The sequence below is a fragment of the Vespa mandarinia genome, chromosome 2 (genome assembly GCF_050613455.1).
Source record: "Vespa mandarinia isolate Hongniang chromosome 2, ASM5061345v1, whole genome shotgun sequence".
NCBI classification, from domain to species: Eukaryota; Metazoa; Arthropoda; class Insecta; order Hymenoptera; family Vespidae; genus Vespa; species Vespa mandarinia.
Genome location: NC_140811.1, coordinates 10,283,616 through 10,306,785, shown reverse-complemented (window position 1 = coordinate 10,306,785; position 23,170 = coordinate 10,283,616). Strand labels below are relative to the sequence as shown.

General features: G+C 32.3%; 1 protein-coding gene across 10 annotated transcripts in view; it reads left to right on the top strand.

The window, feature by feature from the left end:
* LOC118444501 (sodium-coupled monocarboxylate transporter 1) overlaps positions 1-23,170 on the top strand; it is a 31,401-nt gene that overhangs the window by 5,059 nt on the left and 3,172 nt on the right. The window contains exons 1-6 of one of the 10 annotated variants that reach the window (XM_085655204.1): positions 3,117-3,441; positions 12,658-12,963; positions 20,617-21,144; positions 21,225-21,399; positions 21,471-21,628; positions 21,721-21,861. In XM_085655204.1, coding sequence (XP_085511330.1) covers positions 20,789-21,144; positions 21,225-21,399; positions 21,471-21,628; positions 21,721-21,861 — 830 coding nt within the window. In that variant the 5' untranslated portion in view covers positions 3,117-3,441; positions 12,658-12,963; positions 20,617-20,788. Of the gene's footprint in view, positions 1-3,116; positions 3,442-12,657; positions 12,964-18,430; positions 21,145-21,224; positions 21,400-21,470; positions 21,629-21,720; positions 21,862-23,170 lie in introns of those variants that run through there. The other 9 variants (XM_035872872.2, XM_035872853.2, XM_035872845.2 and 6 more) reach the window with 9 other exon arrangements.

Sequence of the window (23,170 nt, the reverse complement as noted above, 5' to 3'; positions counted from 1 at the left end):
AAATCTGATTCAGAAATCGTAGGTTCCAGGCTAAATGATTTTATTGGTTTTTTTATTGTATCGAAGTAAACAAAAATAATGAACTAACTTATTCTTTTTTCCTTATTTGATAATTTATTAAGGTATTATTATCCATTATCTTATATTTATTTCCTCCACTGATAAAAATTAAAATACAAGTTCGTTTCCACATTATCTACGAGATTTTTCTCCCAACGCTATTTTGTTATGGTTTTCTCTTCGGGAGATTACTTCATATTATTCAGGAGTTCACTTTATATTATTACTATTACTTATATTATATACATCATGACACATATGATGACGGTAATTTATGATAACAAAAGAAGGAAAATGTATCATTTCATATGGTGGACACACTTTAAAAAATACTTTTACTTTTTAGTCTCTATCTAATATTTAAATAAAGTATGAAATGAAATAATTTCAAATTTTAAAGTGATTCAAAGAATTATAAAATTTACTATAAATTTAATATAAATTAAATTTTGGAGGTACTATTCAACTATTATTTCATTTTCTTTTATTATAAATTTTACTTAAATTCCTCATTCCTAATTTTACAATAGCAAATTTAATATTTTTTATTATATTCACATTTTCTCGCCAAATATATTGAATTTTTTTTATTATATCATTTTTACTATATATATTATATTTATCTTCGCACGTATTTGGTTTGCCTTACATTTATTGATGATAATATAATATAATCGTATTCCTTTTCAAAGAAGTGCAATTTTGTTCTGTAGACTTTTACAATCCATCAAATATAATTTATTTTGTGATGAAAATGCGCATATGGTTTTGTGAACTAACATTTATAACATAAAATGCAAAACCTTCTATACTGGTATATATAAAAAGATTTATTATTATTAAAATATGAAGAATTGTATAAACATTATTAAAATTGATAAAGTATATGAATAAGTGTGTAACGGATTAAAAACTATACTACGTATTTTTTATAATAATTATACACGTATACTACTTTGATATTGTTAGATACATGCATCTTTTTTGAGAAAATCAATGTAAGAAACGAAATTATAATGAAAACGTAAAAATTGGAATAAAAATAAAGACTAACGTTAGATTATGAGACAGCTAAAAATAATAATGAAATAAAGCGTGCATATACGGCAACATGTATAGATATATATATTATAGATTTACGTATAGGACCAAGTAGAAGATAGTATTCCACTGACTTATTCATCGGAAAGATATTAATTCTTATCAATCTTTATTAGGACGCAAACTCGGCTCGACTCGGCCGAGAGAGTTGTTTTTAGTTCAAACCCGTAATATTGCTCTCTGTTTTTCTCTATCTCTTCTCAGAATCCTTTTATCCATCTATCTCCTATCTTTCTCTTTCTTGTTCTATTCATACTTTCTTTCTTCGTTGCTCTTCTCTCTCTCTCTCTCTCTCTCTCTCTCTCTCTCTCTCTCTTTCTCTTGCTCTATCCTTTCATCCGTACACACAAACCTTTTCTATATTTACTTTTAATAGGATAGAGAACCAAAAATGCACTCGCGAAATTCAATTTGCAGTCGGTGAAAGTATAATTGATAGGACGTAGACGCAACTCACGGGCTCTCTTTCTCATTGACCTAGTCTCAAAGATTTATTTATTTCCCGCGATTTAAAAAATGTTTTTATTCTTCTGATTAAAGTGTCAACTTTTTTTTTATTAATAAAAAGAAGAAAAAAGAAATCCCCGGATATGTCATTCACGCGCCAACGACATTTTCAACACAAACTTTTCTCTTTGGAGCTTCGAAGGAGATGAGAAAGAGTCTTTGTTTTTCTCTTCCCATTCAATGTCAAAAAATCATTAAAATTGTAACTTCAATTTCAGAAATAATGTGTGTTCTTTTTTTAAAAATAGTACATTGATCGTTTTTTTATCCCTTCGATGCTTGACAATGCATAGAAATTTTGATTTAGAATTTTAAATTCTTATCTTATAACTTCATGATGTAAATACGTACACGTATACGCATAATTAATATTTCGTACCACTCAATGTACTTTATTCGAATGAAAAATAAATAAACATGATTAATTTATGATAACAATCAGTTACGACCAAATAATTACATGCATTATGAAAATTTGAACTCAGAAAAATAATAAAGTTCTTCAAACTTTTGCTATAAAGAAAACATATTTTTAAAACCCATAGAAAATAGCAAAAGTAGCAACAAAATGATTTAAGGTTCTTGGAAAGCAAATAAATTCCTTTTTAATTTTTAACCCTCTACGTCATCGCTTGAATTATCAAAGTAATGTTTAAAAACTATCAAAAAAAGATAGATAATCGTTGAACTTATTTCATCGGACTAGCACGGAATCTGGTCGTTATACAAAGAGCTTAAACAGAGGGAGTATAATAAATGTCCTGGTGCAAGACTCAATGACGGTCGTTTCATCCACGCGGTTTCGTTAGCGCAAGTGACATGATCTTGACCGATTACCGTCGCGTTGTGGAAACTGTTAGATTTCACAACCTTGCATCGAGTGCAACCGAGAAACTCGTTAGTCAACGGCGCACGACGTCATTAAAAGAAAGAGAGAGAGAGAGAGAGAGAAAGAGAGAGGAAGAGAGATCGTTGTCATTTCGTTGATTTCCGATCTATGTCGGTCGCTTCGGCGGTATATTTCCATTTGATCTATTAAAGGTTCACTGTTCTCGAAGCAAATCAAATTCTGTTTTTTTTTTTTTTTTGTTAAATTATACGAAAAGATTCGGCGAAGCAGGTCGAATTAACCGCTAACGTGACGTGTCGAATTTGAGTATTTATAGAAATTGTTACACCACACGAGAGAATTTTCTCGAATAAGTAACTCGACCGTCGGGCTTTGAAGTTTTCGTGCTTACAAATAAACATTATTATCGATAATCTCACTGAAATACGAAGTTTTTCGTTGAGAAAATATGCTTATAAAAAAAGTAACCGATAATTTTTTTAATGTAAGAAAGAATCCTGGGTGTAATAATGGACTCGTAATTGGTAGTCAGTGTGTGACTAGAAATGATGCAATGTGCTTCGTATGTTTTTTCAACAGACTGGCCTCTACCGGCCTGAGCACACTCTCACACAATCAGTAGCACGACGTCGACTGACCATGTCGCACAAGTCTTCACACGACGGAATCGAAGCATAGTTTAAATCGTAATACGAAACTTTTGAGTGACCTTTAATATTATTTGATTGATCCATCGAACTCGGCTGATCTTTAAATCTTACATAAATACAAGTGGTCTTGAACTCCATTAAGATTTCGTAAATGAATGATCGATACGTCGAAAATTTATTAACTAAAATGGCGGTGCAAATGACCAAGTGAATCAATTAAATCGATAATAAAAAGGAAGAGAGATGTACGTTTCATATAATATCAAAGAGAAGGTAAAATTACAAATACCTATTCACGCTTTTTCGCCACGTAAACATCGTTCACAGCCATAATTTTCTCCGAGCATTTTCTCTCTCTCTCTCTCTCTCTCTCTCTCTCTCTCTCTTTCTCTCTCCCCTCTTTTTTCTCTTTCGCTGTTACACTCCGTCCATATTCATGTTTATCACATTATTTCAGCAGAACAAATTACCGGACACTGAAAAACAATGTCATATTTATTCTGAATAATTAATAATACGCGCTTTGGCTTTCCGCATAGTTTGAAACCATTACTTTTATAGAGTTTTCAGACTATATACTTACAGACTATACACTTCGGACTATATACTTTCCGAGGAAAGAAAAGTTCGCCAAATAAGAAAGCTCTTTTCAAAAATTTCCTCTGTGACGATCGAATTAAATTTCTTCCGGCTGTTAATGCTCTGAGAAATTTTTCTTGATTTTTCTCTTTTCTCTTCTTTTCTGTTTCTCCATTTTTTTTTACTTTCCTTACCTTGCTAACAAGACCACGCTAACAAAAAATGAACGCATCACGTAACAAATTCCACGGCGAAATCAAATTTTCATTCGATAAATCAAACTAATATTATTCACATAAGAAAGGTCTTAGAATTAGTCGTAGGTTCTTAGAAGATCTTAGAATTAGTCGTAGGTTCTTAGAAGATCTTAGAATTAGTCTTCGGTTTGGACCGTCGAGAAACGAGAGGACGTAAATTTCCTCTGGCCGACTCAAATAATCACAGGGCAAGTTGTCGAAGTTAACGATGCCAAATGCCTATTTATACCGAAGTTAGTGTCGGTCGAGTTAATGAATGTCACAGAGCACGTGCGTGCTCTATCGACGTTAATAAATCATGTATCGATCTCTCTCTCTCTCTCTCTCTCTCTCTCTTTTTCTTTCTTTTTCTCTCTCTTGTTTCTCCTTTTTTTACTTCTTTATCTTTATCTAATGCTATCTATCTTTTCCTCTCCTGTTATTTCTCGAATACTGGATTTATCGAGATTTATAAAAAAATATATAGTATATAAGAGCTAGTTTTTTTTTATTGCAATTTGATCCAATTTGCGATAGTAATATTATAATAAGATCTTCGCAAAAAAGATAATGATTACAGAATCTTTATTATTAATCACACACGAAGATACAGAAAAAGTCCTTGATTGTTCGCGAATGTGAAAAATGTAATAATATTATTGATAATAATATTAAGTGTCAAAATGAATAAACATTAAATTTATAACTTTGACGAAAGTGCATTTAAATGGTTTCGAATATCTTGATTTCGATATTGTAGCTGACATGCGTGTGATAGCATACGAAAACATTTACGGACATTTGAGATCTCATTGTTATAATCGCTGATGTCATTCGATCAGAATCGTACAAAAAAATGTCTGGATATTAGCCATCAGCATTAGAAACTCTATAGCTTATTTACTTGAGAATGACCCATTTTCTTTTTTTACTTTTACAAAGAATATAGTTAATAAAAAAAAAATATAGATACGTCAAATGAATGAATTAGAATTAAAAAATTATTTATGTTTTTCTTTTTGTTTTTAAAAGCGACGAAATTTTCATCAGCGATTTTATATTATAATATTATATTTTATAAGTATAAACATTGACGGAGTAGTTACCATAGCAAGGTATGATCGGTATCAGTCTGATATCACGAAATGTCGACAAATTTCAACGACGGTATAAGATAGCCGTATATCAACGTATCGGTTTTCATGATGCGTCAAAATTCGTTGAATTTGCTTACATAGTCAAGTTTCATAGCAAAATTTCTTGCCAGATATTATATTTTGTATGTATGAATGCACATACCAATCACGTTTCAAAAAGAATATAGATGTAATTACTTATTTAAATATAATAAACAGAATATTAGCTTAAGTTAAGATCGTGATTAAAATTGACAGGGATAGAATTAATAAGAAGAAAAGAATTAATAAAACGTTGGATGTCTTAACTTTTTCAACAAGCATCATCAATATAGTTCCTTCTTTCTCTCTCTCTTTCTCTCTTTCTCTCTCTCTCTCTCTCTCTCTCTCTCTCTCTCTCTCTCTTTCTATCTATCTATCTATCTTTACCTCTATCTTTTTTTTTCTCCTTATGGAAAAAAAATGAAACATCGCTTCGGTATAACGGCTAGAAAGTTTCGAACGAGACTCCTGCGAAAAGTTTCGCCGCCGAGCAAGGAGAAAAAGCGAAGCATATGCGAGCATCTGGTGTTATCAAAAACGTCTCTAATGCGCAACGCGGTAAGCCGGATAATCTGTCAGACATGAAACGTATCAAAGTTTTTTACGATCGAGCATCCCACTTCCTCTCTCTTTCTCTCTATCTCTCTTTCTCTTTCTTTCTTTCTCTCTCTCTCTCTCTCTCTCTCTCTCTCTTTCTCTCTATCTCTCTTCCTCTTTCTTTCTTTCTCTCTCTCTCTATCTCTCTTTCTCTCTCTCTCTCTCTCTCTCTCTCTCTCTCTGTCCCTCTCCCTCTATCTCCATCTTTATCTTTGCCCAATGTTTCAGGGTCATTCGACGAGAAGAAAGTTTCGATCTCTGCTTTAAATAGATTTTTTGCTCGATAAGTTGAAAGCTTGTTCGAGAAAAGAACGACTCCTTTCAATCTTCATTTTCATTTTATCTATGAGTTGACAATTTTCGTCATTCAACGTTGTTACAGTGATAGTTTTCGTCACATATTATACTCTATACTATGCGATAGTATATTTACAAGAGTTTATACCCTAGTTTGATAAACTTCTCCTCTCTCTCTCTCTCTTTCTCTCTCTCTCTCTTTCTTATAAACTACAGTGTTTTCACCATCTCATTTCCGTCAGAAACATTCGAGTGGATTTGCATTGTAAAGCCAACGCTCTCTTAACGTCCTATGTACGCAATTTTGCCCGTTTGCAGCGTCAGTACAAAATTATAAGATCCGTTCTCCTCCTGCTCTTCTTTCTCCTTTTCCTTCCTTCTTCGACAACCATAGTAGCTATCAGCAAGAGTGGCCAAGTCTAAGAAACCGAACTGTGACTTAAGTTTCTATACGGTGCTAGTATAATCCGAGAAAATATATGCGACATAGAAACGACTCGCGAAGCTCGTTACGAAGGTAAAGAGAAGCAGTGTTGGAAAGAGAGCCAAAGTGGTTCGTAGATACTTTCAACCCTGACACACGTAACATAGCCTGGACAAGTCTTGCGAAGCAAAGCTCGTCGACTTTTTCGTCGACGATCAAGCGACTCTCCAAACTTTCTCGGCATCTCTCTCCAAACTTTTTAATTAATCTCCCTAGCCGTGAGCGCCAGGAGGTGAAAGGTCCCATTGGCGAGCGGCTTTAAGCCAGCTTGACCTAGTCGACGTCGACTTTGCACACCCTACAGTCTTGAGCGTATGTTATTTGATCGAGAAAAAGAAAGGAAAAACGTTTACTTAAATCTTTTTTCGTTGCACGAACGTTATCGCTTTCTTATTTCATTTATTAACTCGTCACATTTTAATATTAATTCTCAAATTTATAATTCAATATTATCATTATCCTTAATATTATTATTCTCAATTTTACGCGATAAAGACACGACTTTAAAAATATTTGTAATGAAACACGTTTCGGACGAAAAGAATCGATCTAATGAGTCGTTTCGTTCGGGTAATAAGGAAAATCTATGAAAAAAACGCTACGTCTTTATTAACACTATTGGCAATAAATATTGAACGTTAATTAAATCGTTAATGTAATATTTTCAATATAATAATGTAATATTTGAAAAATATTTTCTCGTATTGTAAAGACAACGTAAAGAATATTTCGTGTTGAGTGTATGCGATTTGCATCACGGATTCATATTTCGAAATGATCAATCGATACTTTCAGTCGTATAGGCTATATCCGGATATTAGTTTGAAAATTCGTTCGCTCTTGGATATTCACGGGAGGATTATATTATCAATCAATCGTCAGGAGCACACTTTTCGAAGGTTCGATTTTATTTATAATGAATAATTCTGCCAGGTGACATGCGATATTTGCTCTCCACCGAGATTATAGAAATGTTCGAGATATTCGAACGTTTTCTATATTTCAACATGTAATTCTTGTTATTTCTCTTTTATTTTCTACGATGATACATCAAATCGATTAAAATTATAATGGACAGTATCTTGTAGTAATACGAAATTTCATAACAAGGATTGCATTAATGACAAACATGACTCTATCATCATTCCGTATTCGTGATTTTTTTTTCTGAAGAAAAAAAAGTGCGATGGATTTTCACGAAAATCGATTAATGGACTTGAGTACTCGAGAAGTAGCAAAAATACGTTCACAGACAATATGACGTAAAGAAGTGAAAAAAAAGACTATATTATGTGTTCCCAAGAAAACAAGGTAATGTAATCTATCCGATGATCTCGCGCGATTCATCGTTCTTCGAGATCGTTTGACGCAAAACGACAAGCAGTACGAGTTGTCCGGGAGAGAATTGTAACGCGGCGCCACGACCAACGCAGGAGCAACGATGCGTCAACTTCGAGCCACGTGCTAACCACTCACCGGAGGTTAAGAATAATCGAGTATACGTTGCGTCATATTGCGAATTTAAAAATTAATTTGAAAATAAATAAAATACGGAACCGGCTAAACTCGTTTATTCGCAATTAGTATTATATAAATATAGAAAAAATATAAATATTTGCTTTTTATTTTTCTGCATAGTAAGTTATAGGATGTTTACTGATTATCTCAAAGAAAAACAGAATGTTGATGCATCGCTAATGAATTTTCATAAATTTATCTTCACGTTCTTCTGCATGTATTAAAGTAAATCAAAATTATAGTATCTACACGGGGATATTTAAAAAGAATAAAAATGTTTTCAAGAATAGTTAATAAAAATATACTCATCCACGACAGGAGATTGCGATCGTATCTTTATCAAGTCGTATATTTCGTTTTATCGGAAATCGGACTCAGCGGCCATGATGTGCGTTTTGCACGAAACAAGACGAAAAAAAATTGAGAGAAAGAGAGTACACGTAAAAATAATGGCGTTTTGATAAAATATTGATAGAAAGAAGCAAGAAAGGAGAAAAAACCACCAAAGATCATTACTCGTTGAGCAAGTAATAATTCTCAGATCGGATTAAATGCTATCAGAGTTCGAATTGCGATTCGATGCTGATTACAACACGGCTTACTACCTACCGTAACTCAGAGTAGATTATATTGAAATGTAATCTACCGAATTGGCTCGTACTATGATAAATTTTCTAATTTCAATACATTAATATTACATATAGTTTGGAAATGGATAAATGTGAGATGATAAATGAGAGAAAAATGAAAGAAAGAGAAGAAATTCAATATCGTGACCATAGCTTTGAGAGAGCCTGATGATTAATTTGAGCAAGAATAGGAAAAGAGTAAAGAAAGTCAAAAATATCGAACATTTTAATTTAATACAATGACTGAAACGAAGTACGATTTGCGAAAATTTTCTTGATATCTAATATAGTTGTCACGTGAACTCGAAACGAATGAACTACCAAAGGATAACGAATTTTCTTCCTCTCTTTTTCTCACGTATTCACAAAATTACAGTACGTACGTGTTTTCATGAAGTAAAAGGTAGAGAAAAAGAAAATTTGATTTGCGTTTTTAGATTCCAAGCTTGCTTTCTTTGTTCTTATTCCTTTTTCGAAATTCTATTGAAAAAAGATAGAAAGAAAGAAAGAAAGAGAGAGAGAGAGAGAGAGAGAGAGAGAGAGAGAGAGAAATATCGATGGAAGAACTGCTTTAATTTTCCACTGTAAGCGAATCATTTAAATGACGCAGAAGCGAAGAAAATTTACATATTAATCGAAGAGTTCCGGAGACGCGCACCAGATTTTGAATAATTCCTGAAATCCGTGTAAAAGCGAAGGCTCTGCCAGAAGCTGCATCACGTAAATGAGATAAGAGACTACACTTAGCCACTATTCTACGACTACCGAAACGAGTTTCGATTGGTTTTGTGAAACCTCAGTTCTTTCGTAAAGCTATGGAAGTCAAGGTGAATTCAAAAATTTACCAAATCTTGAATAACTACATAGTCTCGTTATAATTTTCAATGAACTCTTTTCTTCTTCTTTTTCTTTTCTCGAGACGAAGAAAAGTATTATAAATTTAGTTAGAAAGTAAATTTCAACAAAAGTAAATCCTTAACGATTATTCAAGCTTCTTTCGAAGGCGTCTTGAAAATCAAAAAAGGAAAGCCATTTTCTCTATCGTCTTCTTCCACGTTTACTATCCTATTCGTAGAGTATTATGAGATATACAGCGTCTTTCATTTTGATCAATCCGTACAATTTATTTCCGAAAATAAACGTAACGCAGAAAAATGACTTAAAGGAAGTACACTAGAATCTCAGGAAGATGCAGTGGCTTCAATATTTTCCGGATTGCCTTGGTTTAGATGATAAGGGAGCTGAATTTTCTTTTGTGAGAATAGTACCGACGATAGTTTATTCTTGACTCTAATAAATAACACTGAAAGCAATTTTTTTATTATTTTTATAACACATCGCACATTATTTGTATTAATTATTTTATTTTCTTTACTAATAGTCAATACAAATATTGGCTTAGTCTATAAATAATATCGGAATTTGTAATATTTTATATATATATATATTTCTTTTATATACAATATATTATATTGTTTATATATATTAATATATATATATTATATATATATTAATATAGATATATATATTGTATTTGTAGTATTTTATTATATATATTAGTATTTTATATATATATATATATATATATATATATATATATACATATATATTATATATAGTATTGTATGTGTGTATATGTTTATATATAAAATACAACTTTCGACATTACTTATTGACCAAAATAATAATTTGCTCAACATTATTTTAGCATCAACATCGTAGAAAATTTTTGTCCTCTTTACGTAAATTCGTGAATTGTTTTAGTTTCTTCGGTGATCTACTGACAAAATCGAAACACGACAATTCGATCGGGATTCATAAACTTTCTGGGCTATAGATCCGAATTTAAAACTAGTAAACTTCGACTTTATTTGATATATTAGTCTTCAGTAGCAAATTTATTTTTGGAAATACTATAAACTCGTCGTACTATTGCCCTGATTCGTTTCTATTTGTTCTATTTGTTCCAGAATAAACAACTCTCTTGTCAAACGTACAATCGATAGATAAGAAATAAATAAATTATTTATTCGTGTCTATAGTAATCTTTGTTTCTCGTCTTATTCATAATGATAAACGTATTATAAATTTCTCGACAAAAAGTTCAACGATGATCAAGTAATAATTCCTTATAAAGATTATTAATTTTAAACCTGGCTAAGAGATTACAGTCTCAAAAATGCATTATGAGATCGCAGTATATTTGAGAAATGCAGTCATTCAAAAATTATACTTCGAGTTTAATTTTTTACAGAAAAACTATATTAATACACAAAAATATTTATTTTCATCAATTTATTTTCAATATTGATATTTAAACAAAATATCAATATTCCATTTTGAGAAAATGAGAAACACAGGTTGTGTTTTAAAAGGAAAATTTTCATGTGTCATATATATGTTTCTGATTAACTGCAACCTTCGCTAAGTTAAAGTGTTTTACAAGCGACTAATTTATAAAGATTTGTGCAAAACTCATTAACGTGTAAAGCTCGAACGGGAACTACGGGAACAGGTACGTAGTATGTACAATAACATATATACGTATTAAGGCATCAGCATGCAAACTTTTGCATTGCTTTTTTCTTGTCGAATAAACAAAATCTGTCCTATCTTGTTAGATATTTGTTTCGAAATCATGAATTTCTTATTTAATTAGCGATCTTAGAAATTCTATAATTTAGAATTTATCACCCATCCACTGCTCATTACGACCATCTATCACCTCCCTGTTGACAAACGGATAATTTCATTAAATATGCATTAGATTATCATAAGAAAGACGTAAGGCGATATATCAAGAGGGAACCGACATTGTTTTTGAAAAATGAAAATTTTCCATTTTTTCTAGCTTTCTTCTTTAGTGAACAAACAACCGCGATTATGATCGTAACGTAACAATCATAAATTAACAAATGAATGCTAATCGTCACGACAATAGAAAAACGTGACGACTCTTTCGTAATACTTTATCTTGAATTCTACACAGAATTTTATATACGACAATATACATCTAAAAAATATATTTTAATATACATCTACGTTAAATAAAACGAAGAAACAAAGTATAATAAATAGTTTTACGAACGGTCATCGTGCTCCGTTCTTAGTGCACATAAATACATTTAACGATTATCGTTTCGTGACTCGGACCTCACTGGTATAATGTATATCCGATAACGAAATCGTAATGTGAACGTTGCTTTCGGTATATTTTTTTTCTCTTAGATTTTCACAAAAAATTCTTAGAACATTCCTTAATGAGAGTGCTCAACTCGTTGTATTACATCAAATTAAACGTGACCGTGAAACTTTCAATTTTAATCTTTCTTTTGCTTGTAGGTTTTATAAAAGTCCAATAAAAAAATTAATCGTACAAGAATCGAGGCTATAAACGTCCAAATCTTCAACGTTATTACGACAGTCGGACGTTTGTTATCAAGTGGTCTATAATTTATTATGTATGGAAAACTTTTTGATTAAAATTAAATAATTTTTGTTGATCGTTATCATCGCATAATCGCTATCGTATCCGTTTCCGAGAAAGCGTTAATACTTAGAAAAGAGTATAGCGATAGAGTCGCTATCATTTCTGTCTCTATCTCATCTAACGATTTCCGTTGGATTGAAGAGGACCAAAGGAGCTATTCCTTGAAACCTATTCTTTATATAAGCTAATTAATATTCACAATATTATATTTTAACATTTGTTTGAAAAAATATCTGAAATTTATTCATTGTCATACATATACGCATTAATTATTAGGAGGATCTTTAAGTATTGTCAACTTTATTTGAAGGATAATATTACCTAGAATTTTTTTCGAATAATCCGAAATAAAATTATTCAAAACACCGGACAAACATACGAACTTATATGAATTAATTCGACAGTTAACACGTTAAAATTTTTATGGTTCGTCATTAAATTATATTGTAATATTCATCGGAGGGATTATTTTTCGTTACAGATGCTTTGTGGACGGCATAAGATCAAAAAACGATTCGTTTATTGAATGACCGTTAATGATGGTTCTCCGATCTGATTATTGAAGTATTCCCGCAGCCAGCACGTTTCAGTAATAATGGAAACGATCGAACAATACGTCAGGATTCTTCATTGGCCGTTTAATCGTGCATAAATCGTTGTTACATCAATTACTGGACAGTCCTCGTGATGCATCGTAATATGGAACATTGTAGAACAATTAAACGCCCGGCTCGAATCGTTATGAGAAACCGAACTTATGGAACGCAATGCGATGTCAAATTATCAAGTAATGACGTATACCACTATATCTGGTTAATAATGCGCTATTATGCAATGTGAATAATTATAACCGATAGTGTTCGCTCCATCGCCCAGTCAAAAAGCAATTTTGAACTTTCTATCCTCTTCTCTTCACATCTCTCCCCTCTCCGTTTAGAACCTACACGTAACAATAAACACGATCTCACATGCTACGTTTAATCTTTTTGTAGCTTGATCGAATAAAATAATTTTCTCCTTGGGCAAGGATATCATGTAGAAATATTATAGGAAATTGGCGATTTTTTTGTGGTAACCGATAAAGGAAATTCTATTTCCCGTTCTCCTAACCTCTATAGCTCCCTAACTCGTTTAAATCGAATTTCATTCCACCGGTGGTTAGAACGTTATCGTTATTTCTCGTTAAATTAATAACTTCGAGACAAGCCGCTGCATATTCTTTGTTTACGCATAAGAGATTTTAACCTCATAATCTATCTCAAGATGATAGGCGGTGAATGAGAACACGTAATAGCCAAACGGTAAACAAAATCAATGAGTACGAGATCCATTTCGTAAATCTGTGTTGTGTTGATCGCAACCTCGAACGAAACTTCTGTAATATATTTTTTCTATATATAGTTCATAAAACTTTAATGAATAAATTTTATAGATTCGTACCATTCTTTCAACATGAAAAACAAAAAAGATAGATCATTTCGACTCGAAAAAGTGATTGTGTAACGACTGGAATGTGTTTAGTAAAAAAAAGTTATCTGCGTTATCAGCAGCCATGAGTCCAATTTATAGCTATTCCTGTAAATTTTAAGATGGGCAATGCGTACCTTTGTAATGAAATTCTTTGTAAAACGGAGCTAATTATAAGTGTGTTGAAATTTGCGACAAAGCGAAGTTACGAGTTCGACGCGTAACGTTATATGGCCGGTTCTCTTTGATCTCTCGCATTGTTTGAGTAAATAACGCGAACGAGCGAACTCACAAGGACGGCTCGCGTTACTGACGTTCGATCGACAGCAAAAATATAAATTTTACGATTCGGGAAATTCCACTTTTCTTATAATAAAAATCTCGCGAAATTTATGCTCTATAAACGAGCAAAAGCAATTCAAAGCAAATTTCGGTCAGAAGGACATCAATTAGGTGTTTAAATAAATGCGAATGCTATTATCAAGCAACTATATGTGCTTTGATTCTATCCTTTAATTACAAAGATTATATTGTCACGGATCACCAACAACCTATTACAGCAATAAATGCATTCGTACATAAACAAACGAAAGAATACGATTGTAAAGAACAAGCAAATTTTCATCATTCCATTTATCAAAATAAATTATATTACGTTCGTTTCATTTTGAGAAAATGAATAAATTTTTATATATTATTATTAAATGTATCGTTAAACGATTTCCAGTTTTAATAGTCATCGTTAAATTATATCTACTTCTTTCGTTTGTCGAAAAATCAAACACTTTTTTTTCTTAATTAATGTCATTGATAAACAAGTGCTCTCTTTATATTAGACTACATACATTGCCGATCATTTAATTAATTATTTTGTTTCTTTTACGCTACAAAGAAAATAAATACACTAACATTGCGAAATAAGAAAGACGTGCTGAAAAACCGTGTTATTTAATTAATTAATGATTCCACTCAAGTGTAATCAAAATACGTGTATTTTCTCAAACGGAAACATATCAGTCTTATAGTTGACTACTCTTGGCACATATACATATGTATATATTTTTCAATCGATTTTTCAAGGAAGATATAAGACCATGATAGAACATAACTCTAGAAATTAAACCCTTTGATACTTAGCATTTAAAATATAGAACGGATAGCAAGTAAAGTGGGTATCACTAACATAGCTTCGTAGATATCTAACAAAAAATTAAAATAAAATAAAAAATCGAACTCCGCTTATTACCGGTAGGATTTCGAACTAGGGAAAACAATCAATGTAGTTGCAATTTATAAACAGTTAATATCGTTTCATGGTTGACGAGGGCTTCGCGAAAGCATAGAGCAAAAGCTCATATGCAATTTGTACGTTCTAGCACTACTAATTTTTTCCCATTCAATCTTGCTTCTCTTGTTTACCTCTCTTTTCTACTGGAAATTGTTATATTATGTTTTTAGTTTTTAAGCTAACTGATTTACGGTACGCTTCTCAAACAACACACCGACGATATTAAATTTAGTACAGTAGTAGAGACAAAAACAAAGAGAGAAAGTCAGAAAGAGAAAGAAAAAGCATGCCCCGATAGATCATGAAGTGGCTTATGACCGAAAAGAGCCGATAATATGAAAAGTAACTTGTATATCGAATTTGTTTTCGCGAATTACTTCGAGTGAAGCCATTAAAAAAATTAAGCTAGATTCATATTGATACAATACGATACAAGGGTCAATATAATTCTTCTAACATTGCGACACTATTTTATGAATTCCAAAAACTAAATTCCAAAAACCTTCATCGTATTATCATCCTATCTTTTTTTACGTCACAGATAGTGATTAGACAAAAATCGAAATGAGGGAATTTTTAATTGTTCGAATACGATTATCCATGATCGATCTATTTATTTTCGTAAAATATTCTAAAGTTTCTACAAAATATATTAATTTCAACAAAATTATCATTCACTCGCTTAATTAATCACATGTTTCTATTAGTTTCAACAAAGAAGCTTTTTATAAAAGGCTTTTTAAGGATTTCATTTGAAACTTCTTCAAGCTTATTGCGCTAATAAATATGTTCCTCGAAAGCCTGGCGATTATCTTTCATCATGGTGACAAATGAAACAAATGACGGTGGCATGCTCTGATGCCAGGTAAAATAGACAACGATAACAACTGGTCGATTAAGCTTGCAAACCATCAAATATTTACCGAGTGACTCTCGCGCTCGTGTATCTATCTTTCCCTCTCTTTCTCTCTTACTCCTTTGCTTTTCCTTCATTAACTCAAAGAGCACGTGGATCGAGGCTGAAAGTTTGTGTGCTCGATGATCCTCGTCTCGACATTGTCTTCGTCATCGTTGTTGTCGAGATTCCGACGAAGTCAAAGTCTCGTAACGAGATTCTTCTCAATAGCTTTATTGCCAGTTATAATGTACAAGGTCATTTTCAATCATGACACGAAAACATTATATCTATGAAAAATTTAGGAAATTCATTCATCGTAATGCTATGATACAGTTTATTGTTTGGGTATCAAGAACTGAAAGAACAGGCATTTATGACGTAAAGGTTAAAGACTAATCAAGCTTAGACCCGGTTTAAATTAGGTATATATACATAATACATAAAACAAACTGTTCCTATCTATTTTGTTCTCTTCATTATTTAATTTTGCTTCATTATACTTCGAAGATTCGAATAAAATATCTTCGTGTTTCCAAATTATTCATTATTAACATTAAACACACATCACCTAATATAATTAGCAAATTAGCTTAGTACTTAACGTGTATTGTAATTCCAGGTGATAAAATACAAACGCTCGAATGACGTATTGAACTCTTTATACACGCGTAAACTCACTCAGTCTGACCTTGAATCGTATGTTTCAGCGACATTCGCTTCGTAATTGTTTCAATTATTGCAGTAAATATGTATTACGAAAGAGTCACGCTTTTCATTGTCGAGTATTGCCGCCCTATCTTACAAAAATACATGTTAAGAAACTCCCTAGAGTTACTTGCAACGAAAAAAGAGACAGAACGAGTAACGAAAACGGAAGTATGAAAGAATTAGGTGATTTCCTATTATTATCATTGAAGGAAAAAAATAGAAAAAGAAGAGGCCCGACAAAAATTTATTACTTCCGGTAATTTATTGTGTAGAATAGTCTGTATAACAATGTTTAAAGCATCAAGAACAAATATTAAGAAAACACATTTTGATATATTCTACATTGAATAGTTGTATAGCACGAATCTCAATTTAAAAGATACTATTGTTCGCAAAAGGCGAGAGAACATTTTGCTTCGTGAATACAACGAGAAATGAATATCGAGCATGCTTTACGAAGAAAAGAGCGTTTCTAAAAAATACGATGCTAAAGTAAGAAAAAATGTAGGTATATAATATAGTATCGTTTCGCTCGAGTTGATTAACCAGATCAAAGTTATAATCGACCGGAATTTTTGACTTGACTCTTAAGAAACTTTTAGTCATGTTTATCATGCTCGACTAAACTTTTCACATCTCTATCTTTTATCTATATACTTATGCTTTCGTCTTTCTACATAGAACTTTCTACTCCGTCTTTTCTCTCTCTCTCTCTCTCTCTCTCTCTCTCTCTCTCTCTCTATCTCTATTATTATCGGTGCAAAAGCACAATCATGTTGAAAGAAGTTCGTTTTTATAATAAAAGGATCATGAAAAGAAATAAAACGAACGCATATGGAATAAATGAGAGAGAAAGAAAAAGAGAGAAAGAGAAAGAGAAAGAGAGAGAAAGAGAGAGAGAGAGAGAAAGAGAGATAAAGGTAGGATGCAACGTAAAGAAATGAGCAGAAACAAAAAAAGGAAAGATAGAAAAAAACCGCAAGTAAGAAATAATAAGTTCTCGTTTTCTTCGTGTTAACGACACAAAGGAAATGTCCTCATTGATCACAAAGATACAGTTGTATATACATACACTTGTATACAGTATCGAAAAATATGTCATCGCACACTTCTTTGTTCGCTCGAAAAAGGTGTATTAAGAGAAGGTGGGTAAAATGTGATGAAAATTAGGTTCGTTAAAAAAAAGGAAAATGGAACGGGGCCAAGATGATAAGCAAGAAAGAAAGAAAGAGAGAAACAAGTTTCATGAATTTGTAGTACCGTTTTGTTGTACTGTTCTCGCATTTTTAGAAATCTTTCTGCAAAGATGAGTACATATTGTATACGAAATATATATATATATAGTTATCTGTATGTATTGTGTACTCCTTCATAAATGGCTCATTCGTTGTAGTTATAAATTCAATTTGTTTCATTTGTTAATTCCGTTTTTCACAAAAACAACTTGAAAAGTTCTGATATTAAAGAATTGTGGCTTCAATTACACGTTGAATAAACATCTTGAATTATAAATACATGTGTCATCTATTTTAAGGATACTTTTACACATTCGTTTTCAATCTGGTAGTGAGACAAAAATGGTATGTACTCAACAATTGTGGTTCATCACAAATGTTCAATTTGCCGGCGTTATCACGTGCAATATTCGTTGTAAACAAGCTTATTGTATTTCCCGACAGAGAGAAATAGAAAGAAAGAAAAAGTAAGAAAGGATACTATATCATATATGTATATATTATGAGAGAGAAAGAGAGAGAGAAAGAAAAAAATAGAGAGAGAGAGAGAGAGAGTACACGTAACAAACTTCATTCCAATTATGGTAAAATATGATAATAGCTTGATAAAATTTGATTTACCATAAAGAAGAAGTAGTAAAGTATTCTCTTTCTTATATTATTGCGTTACAACAAATATTTCTATTTAAATAATATGAGAACACAAACTCAATACTATTTCGCGCTTTCATGAAAAAAAAAGTTTAGTATTGGTAAAGCCTCCTGTACATAGGTCCGCCATTGATAAAAAGAAAGTTCATGAATAGTAAGCATCCATTGCACATCTTTTCGACGAATATTCTGAATCATCCCTCTCATATACTTCTTCATTTTGCAAAAATACACGAAAGAGATAACGCTATTTTTTGAATCGGCTTTTATTATTAAATGTAGGTCGTGTTTCTTTATCACACGTTGTCCGTGCCGAAAAAGTAGATGAAAAAACAAAAAAAAGAGAACAGAAAATGCATCGAGGTATATTCTCTGTAGTTTTCCCTATCATTAAAACGTACATTCGCGAAGTAAACGAAACACAGAAGAAGTATTAACTATCTTTATACGAAAAAAAGAATTGGAAAATTCACCAAACCGTTTTGTTTGATTTTCGTGTAAATTTTCATATAAAAGAATATTCGTTCAAAACACGAGTTTACTGCTGTACGAGTATACTTCTTTCCTTTCGGTCAAATATCGTTCGAACATGGATGCGAACGCTAAGTTGAAATTAATCTTACTACCATGTCTTTATCGATTTTCCAGTACCCACATTTTGGAAAGTGGAATGCTTTTCTTTTCTTTTTATTCTTTCCCATCTGTGATCACCGATCTTACCAGGTACGCATATGATCTTGAGGCTTTTTATAAACGGAGGCATCTTGGAAAGGTTTCAATTAATCAAAATGAAAACCTAATGAATGATCTACGATGAAAGGTGAAGAGAACGAAAAAAAATTAATCTTTGGGCATAATTTCATCAGTTTACTATCTTTGATGAGTGTCTGCGTGTCCAATGAGAAATCCAAAGATTTTTTACTTGCGTGTTATACAAACATCAAACGATCTTAATGCAAACATTAATTAACTCGATTCGAGTCTCTCTGTTCTATTGTAAGGTAACGCCATTTCAACCGAAATATTTGAACTAATCAGTCTCGATCGACGAAATATTACCAAATTACCCAATAAAAGATCAAGAGGCTAAGGTTTTCAACGCATTCACATAAAGAACCATAACAGCTTTTTCTTCACAAAAAAACATGTTGATTTCGAGAATTAACATTTGTTGGAATGGAAAACTTTGAAACTTTAATGGGACGAATTATAAAGACTCCACGAATGATAAAAAGAGATCGAAATTTTCTTCCATTTAACAGTCATGGATTTGCTATCATCATAGCAAAACATATGATAACGATACGAACATATTCTTCTTTGGAGAATAAAAAGTAAAGAGATTTGAAAGAAAAGAATGAATAATAAAAAGGTATTATAAATTAAAGTTACACATCGTGAAAGAGCTCCGAACGATAGTCAGTTGACAGCCTCACAAGAATAATTTTGATGCTACTTCTTTTTTTATCTCGTCAGACAACGGTCACATGAGTAATATGAATCACATGAGTCCATTTGATAATGATTATGTAGATACTTGTTTGCACAAGCTGACAAGTTGGCGGGATCGTGAACAGGTCAATCGTTACGATTAGTTCTCTTACATGGTCGTCGCAAGTTTCTGCGAGTTATACATCGATGTGCCTGATAAACGATGCAGGAGATAAGAAAGTGGAGAGAGAAAGAAAGAAGAGGGGGCAATATAGTAGATACATTTTCTCAGATTTCTTTCCGTACACTCCCACTTCTTTTTTATAACCAATCGGCCTATCCTTCTCTTTCCTTCTCTATCTGAATCGTGTTTGACACCCTTCTTCCCTCTCTTTTCCTTTCTTTCTTTTACTCCATCTCTATTGCTCTTTATCTAGGTCGTTAGCATAATAACGTCAAGTGTTTTACCTCGGTATTAGTCAGTACGTGCAGTTGTTCTGTTCGCATCACATCGATCACATTGAGTCACGCTCATTTCGCCAAATTACATAATCCACAATACTCAATACTTCCTACGTTCGAGATACACTCGAATAGGTATATAGATGAATCTATATATATATCCAATATATATATATATGTAGATTCATCTCACACGTTTGCGCATTGCCGAAGAGAACAGATATTAAGAACAAGAAGTGGAAGAAGAAGGAAAAAAGAAAAAAAAAAGAAGACCTAGCCACGTGACTTTTTCGTTCACAGACAATCTCACGAGTGATCTTGAGAGATAGACTACTAAGCGGCTCTTCGAAGGTACTTCTTTGCACTCGAGACTCGAGTACTCTCGATCCGGATAGTTAAAATCGACCTCGTGGTATTCTTCACGAAGACAACAAGTTCGTGAGTGAAACGGACGTCACCACGATATTTCAAGATGACTATCGAAGCGTCTTCGATGATAGTCGACTATCTGATCTTTATTGCTTTTATCGTTATATCCTTCGTCCTGCCATTGTGGGGAAAATTTCGACGAAAAACGAAAGAGACCAAGGCAGATTATGTCTTCGCTGCTGGACACATTTCCATGGGTGCAATGATGTTATCCATTGCTAGAGGTACATTAGGTGTTAGGAGTTTCCTCGGTTATCCTTCCGAACTTTACTATAGAGGCAACGCCATGTGGGAGACACTATATGGCATGCTCTTGGCATACCCCATCGTTTGCTACATCTTCGTGCCGATTTACTACGATCTTGGGATCACTTCAGTTTATCAATACTTGGACATGAGGTATCTATCTTATTTGTTAATAACAAATGATGAAATTATTCTCATATCCTCATTTTTAATCACTGTTAAAAAATGTTTAGATTCAAATCGAAGTTGGTAAGATGCATTGCAAGCTTTTCTTACGTGATACGAAGTTTGTTGAATTTAGCAGTCACAGTTTTCACACCGTGCGTTGCTTTAAAAGCTGTTATCGGTTTACCTTACTGGGCCAGCATAATCGGTATCGTCACGATATCGGTAATTTTTACGTTAATGGTATGTCTCAATGTCAAACCTAATCAAAAACAGCTTCAAGTTTCCAAAATTTATTATGGTTGATTTTGCAGGGAGGTTTGAAGGCTGCCATTTTATCAGACGTTATACAGGGACTCATGATGATAGGAATATCGATAGTTTTAATCGTCCAAGGTACCGTAGAAGTACCAGGTGGAGTTAAACAAGTCCTCAATGTCACTATCGAACGTGGTCGTTGGGAATTCTACAAGTAAGTACACATATCTTCTAAATCAAGAATTTTCTCCGTTTCGTATTCTTGTTTAACACAGCTTTGTGTTCTTTTATTATTATTACTAATAGCTTCGACATGGATCCTACGCTACGTGTAACGACAGTATCAGCAGTGCTCGGTCAGCTTTTCATGAGTCTATCTATTTTCGGATGTCAACAGAATTTCGTTCAGAGGTACTGCAGTATGAAAAGCAAGAGAGAAGTTGTGAAGTAAGAGTCATTTAATACTATTCTATAAAAAAAAAAATTTGAGCGTATCGTATAGTGAATTTTTTAAAAATAAGTCTATTAGAAGAGAGTCTTGGATAAATTTAAAATAACTATAAGGTTATATATCAAAGACAACAAAATTAATTATGATAATTAAACAGAGATGTATCGATTAATAGCATTTCCATACGCATGTCCATAAATTATTTTTGGATTAAAATTGCATTTTTGAGTAATCGATAATAGGTCTGTTTTCGAAAAGTAGAAAATAGATGTTTGATTAATGATTATGCATTAGCATCTTCCACTTCCTGATAAGTAATTGCCGGTGAGGTAGATCGTATTAATACGCGGGACTTCCAATAAATGAAATGAAAATGGCGATATTAATAGTTTTTACATATGACTATACACGTTATTATGATATTACTTCTTATAGAAAATTACAATAATAACAATAATCGACGAGCGAATTATCACTACGCAACCTTGTTTGTTGCGGAACATTATTGAAAGCTTATTTTTATTATTTCACAGTAACTATGTTCTTTTCATTTTTACTTGTAAAATACTCTTTTTGTGTTTTCAATACATCTTTCTTCACAAAATAACAAACCAATTAAAGCATTAACTAGTTGTATTTTTTATAAAAGGTAGTAATTCTTAAATATTCATCTTGAAACCTTTTCGTCGACAAAACAAATGCTTACAGAGACTTCCTACTGTTTTCTCAACAAGAACATCTGGAAGGAAAATAATTAGATCCAATGTGAACGCGTTCGCATGCTCGTTAATTATGTTTCTGAACATTTGGATCACGAGACGAAGAAGAATCATTATACCGAAATCTTTTTGTCATTGTACATTATTTTCTTTTATTTTATAAATCTATTCTCTCACGAAAACGTCAATTGATAATTCTTCTTTAGCATGTAGCTCGATAAATCGTGTTGAAGGTATTTCAACGAGGTCATTTAAAAATTATATAATTTTGTTGATAAAAAGAGATATAGTCAATAATTTTCAACATTATTAGTTAAACTGTTGTCTATAACGGGAAAATCGTTAAAATTTTTTACGGTATAATTTTATGAATTTTTCATATATCCATAACGTTAGCAATGATAGCAAATTAGGAAATATGTTACAAATACGAGAATAAAAAAAAAATTACGGAGAGTAAATACGTTATCTATTAACATGTCGTGCCTGTGTTCTCTTTGAAAAAATTATTCAAAAGTGGATTAAACGGCGTTCTCAAAAGTCGAAATAATTCGTAAGCTATCTTTCACTTGCGAAACCCACCCAA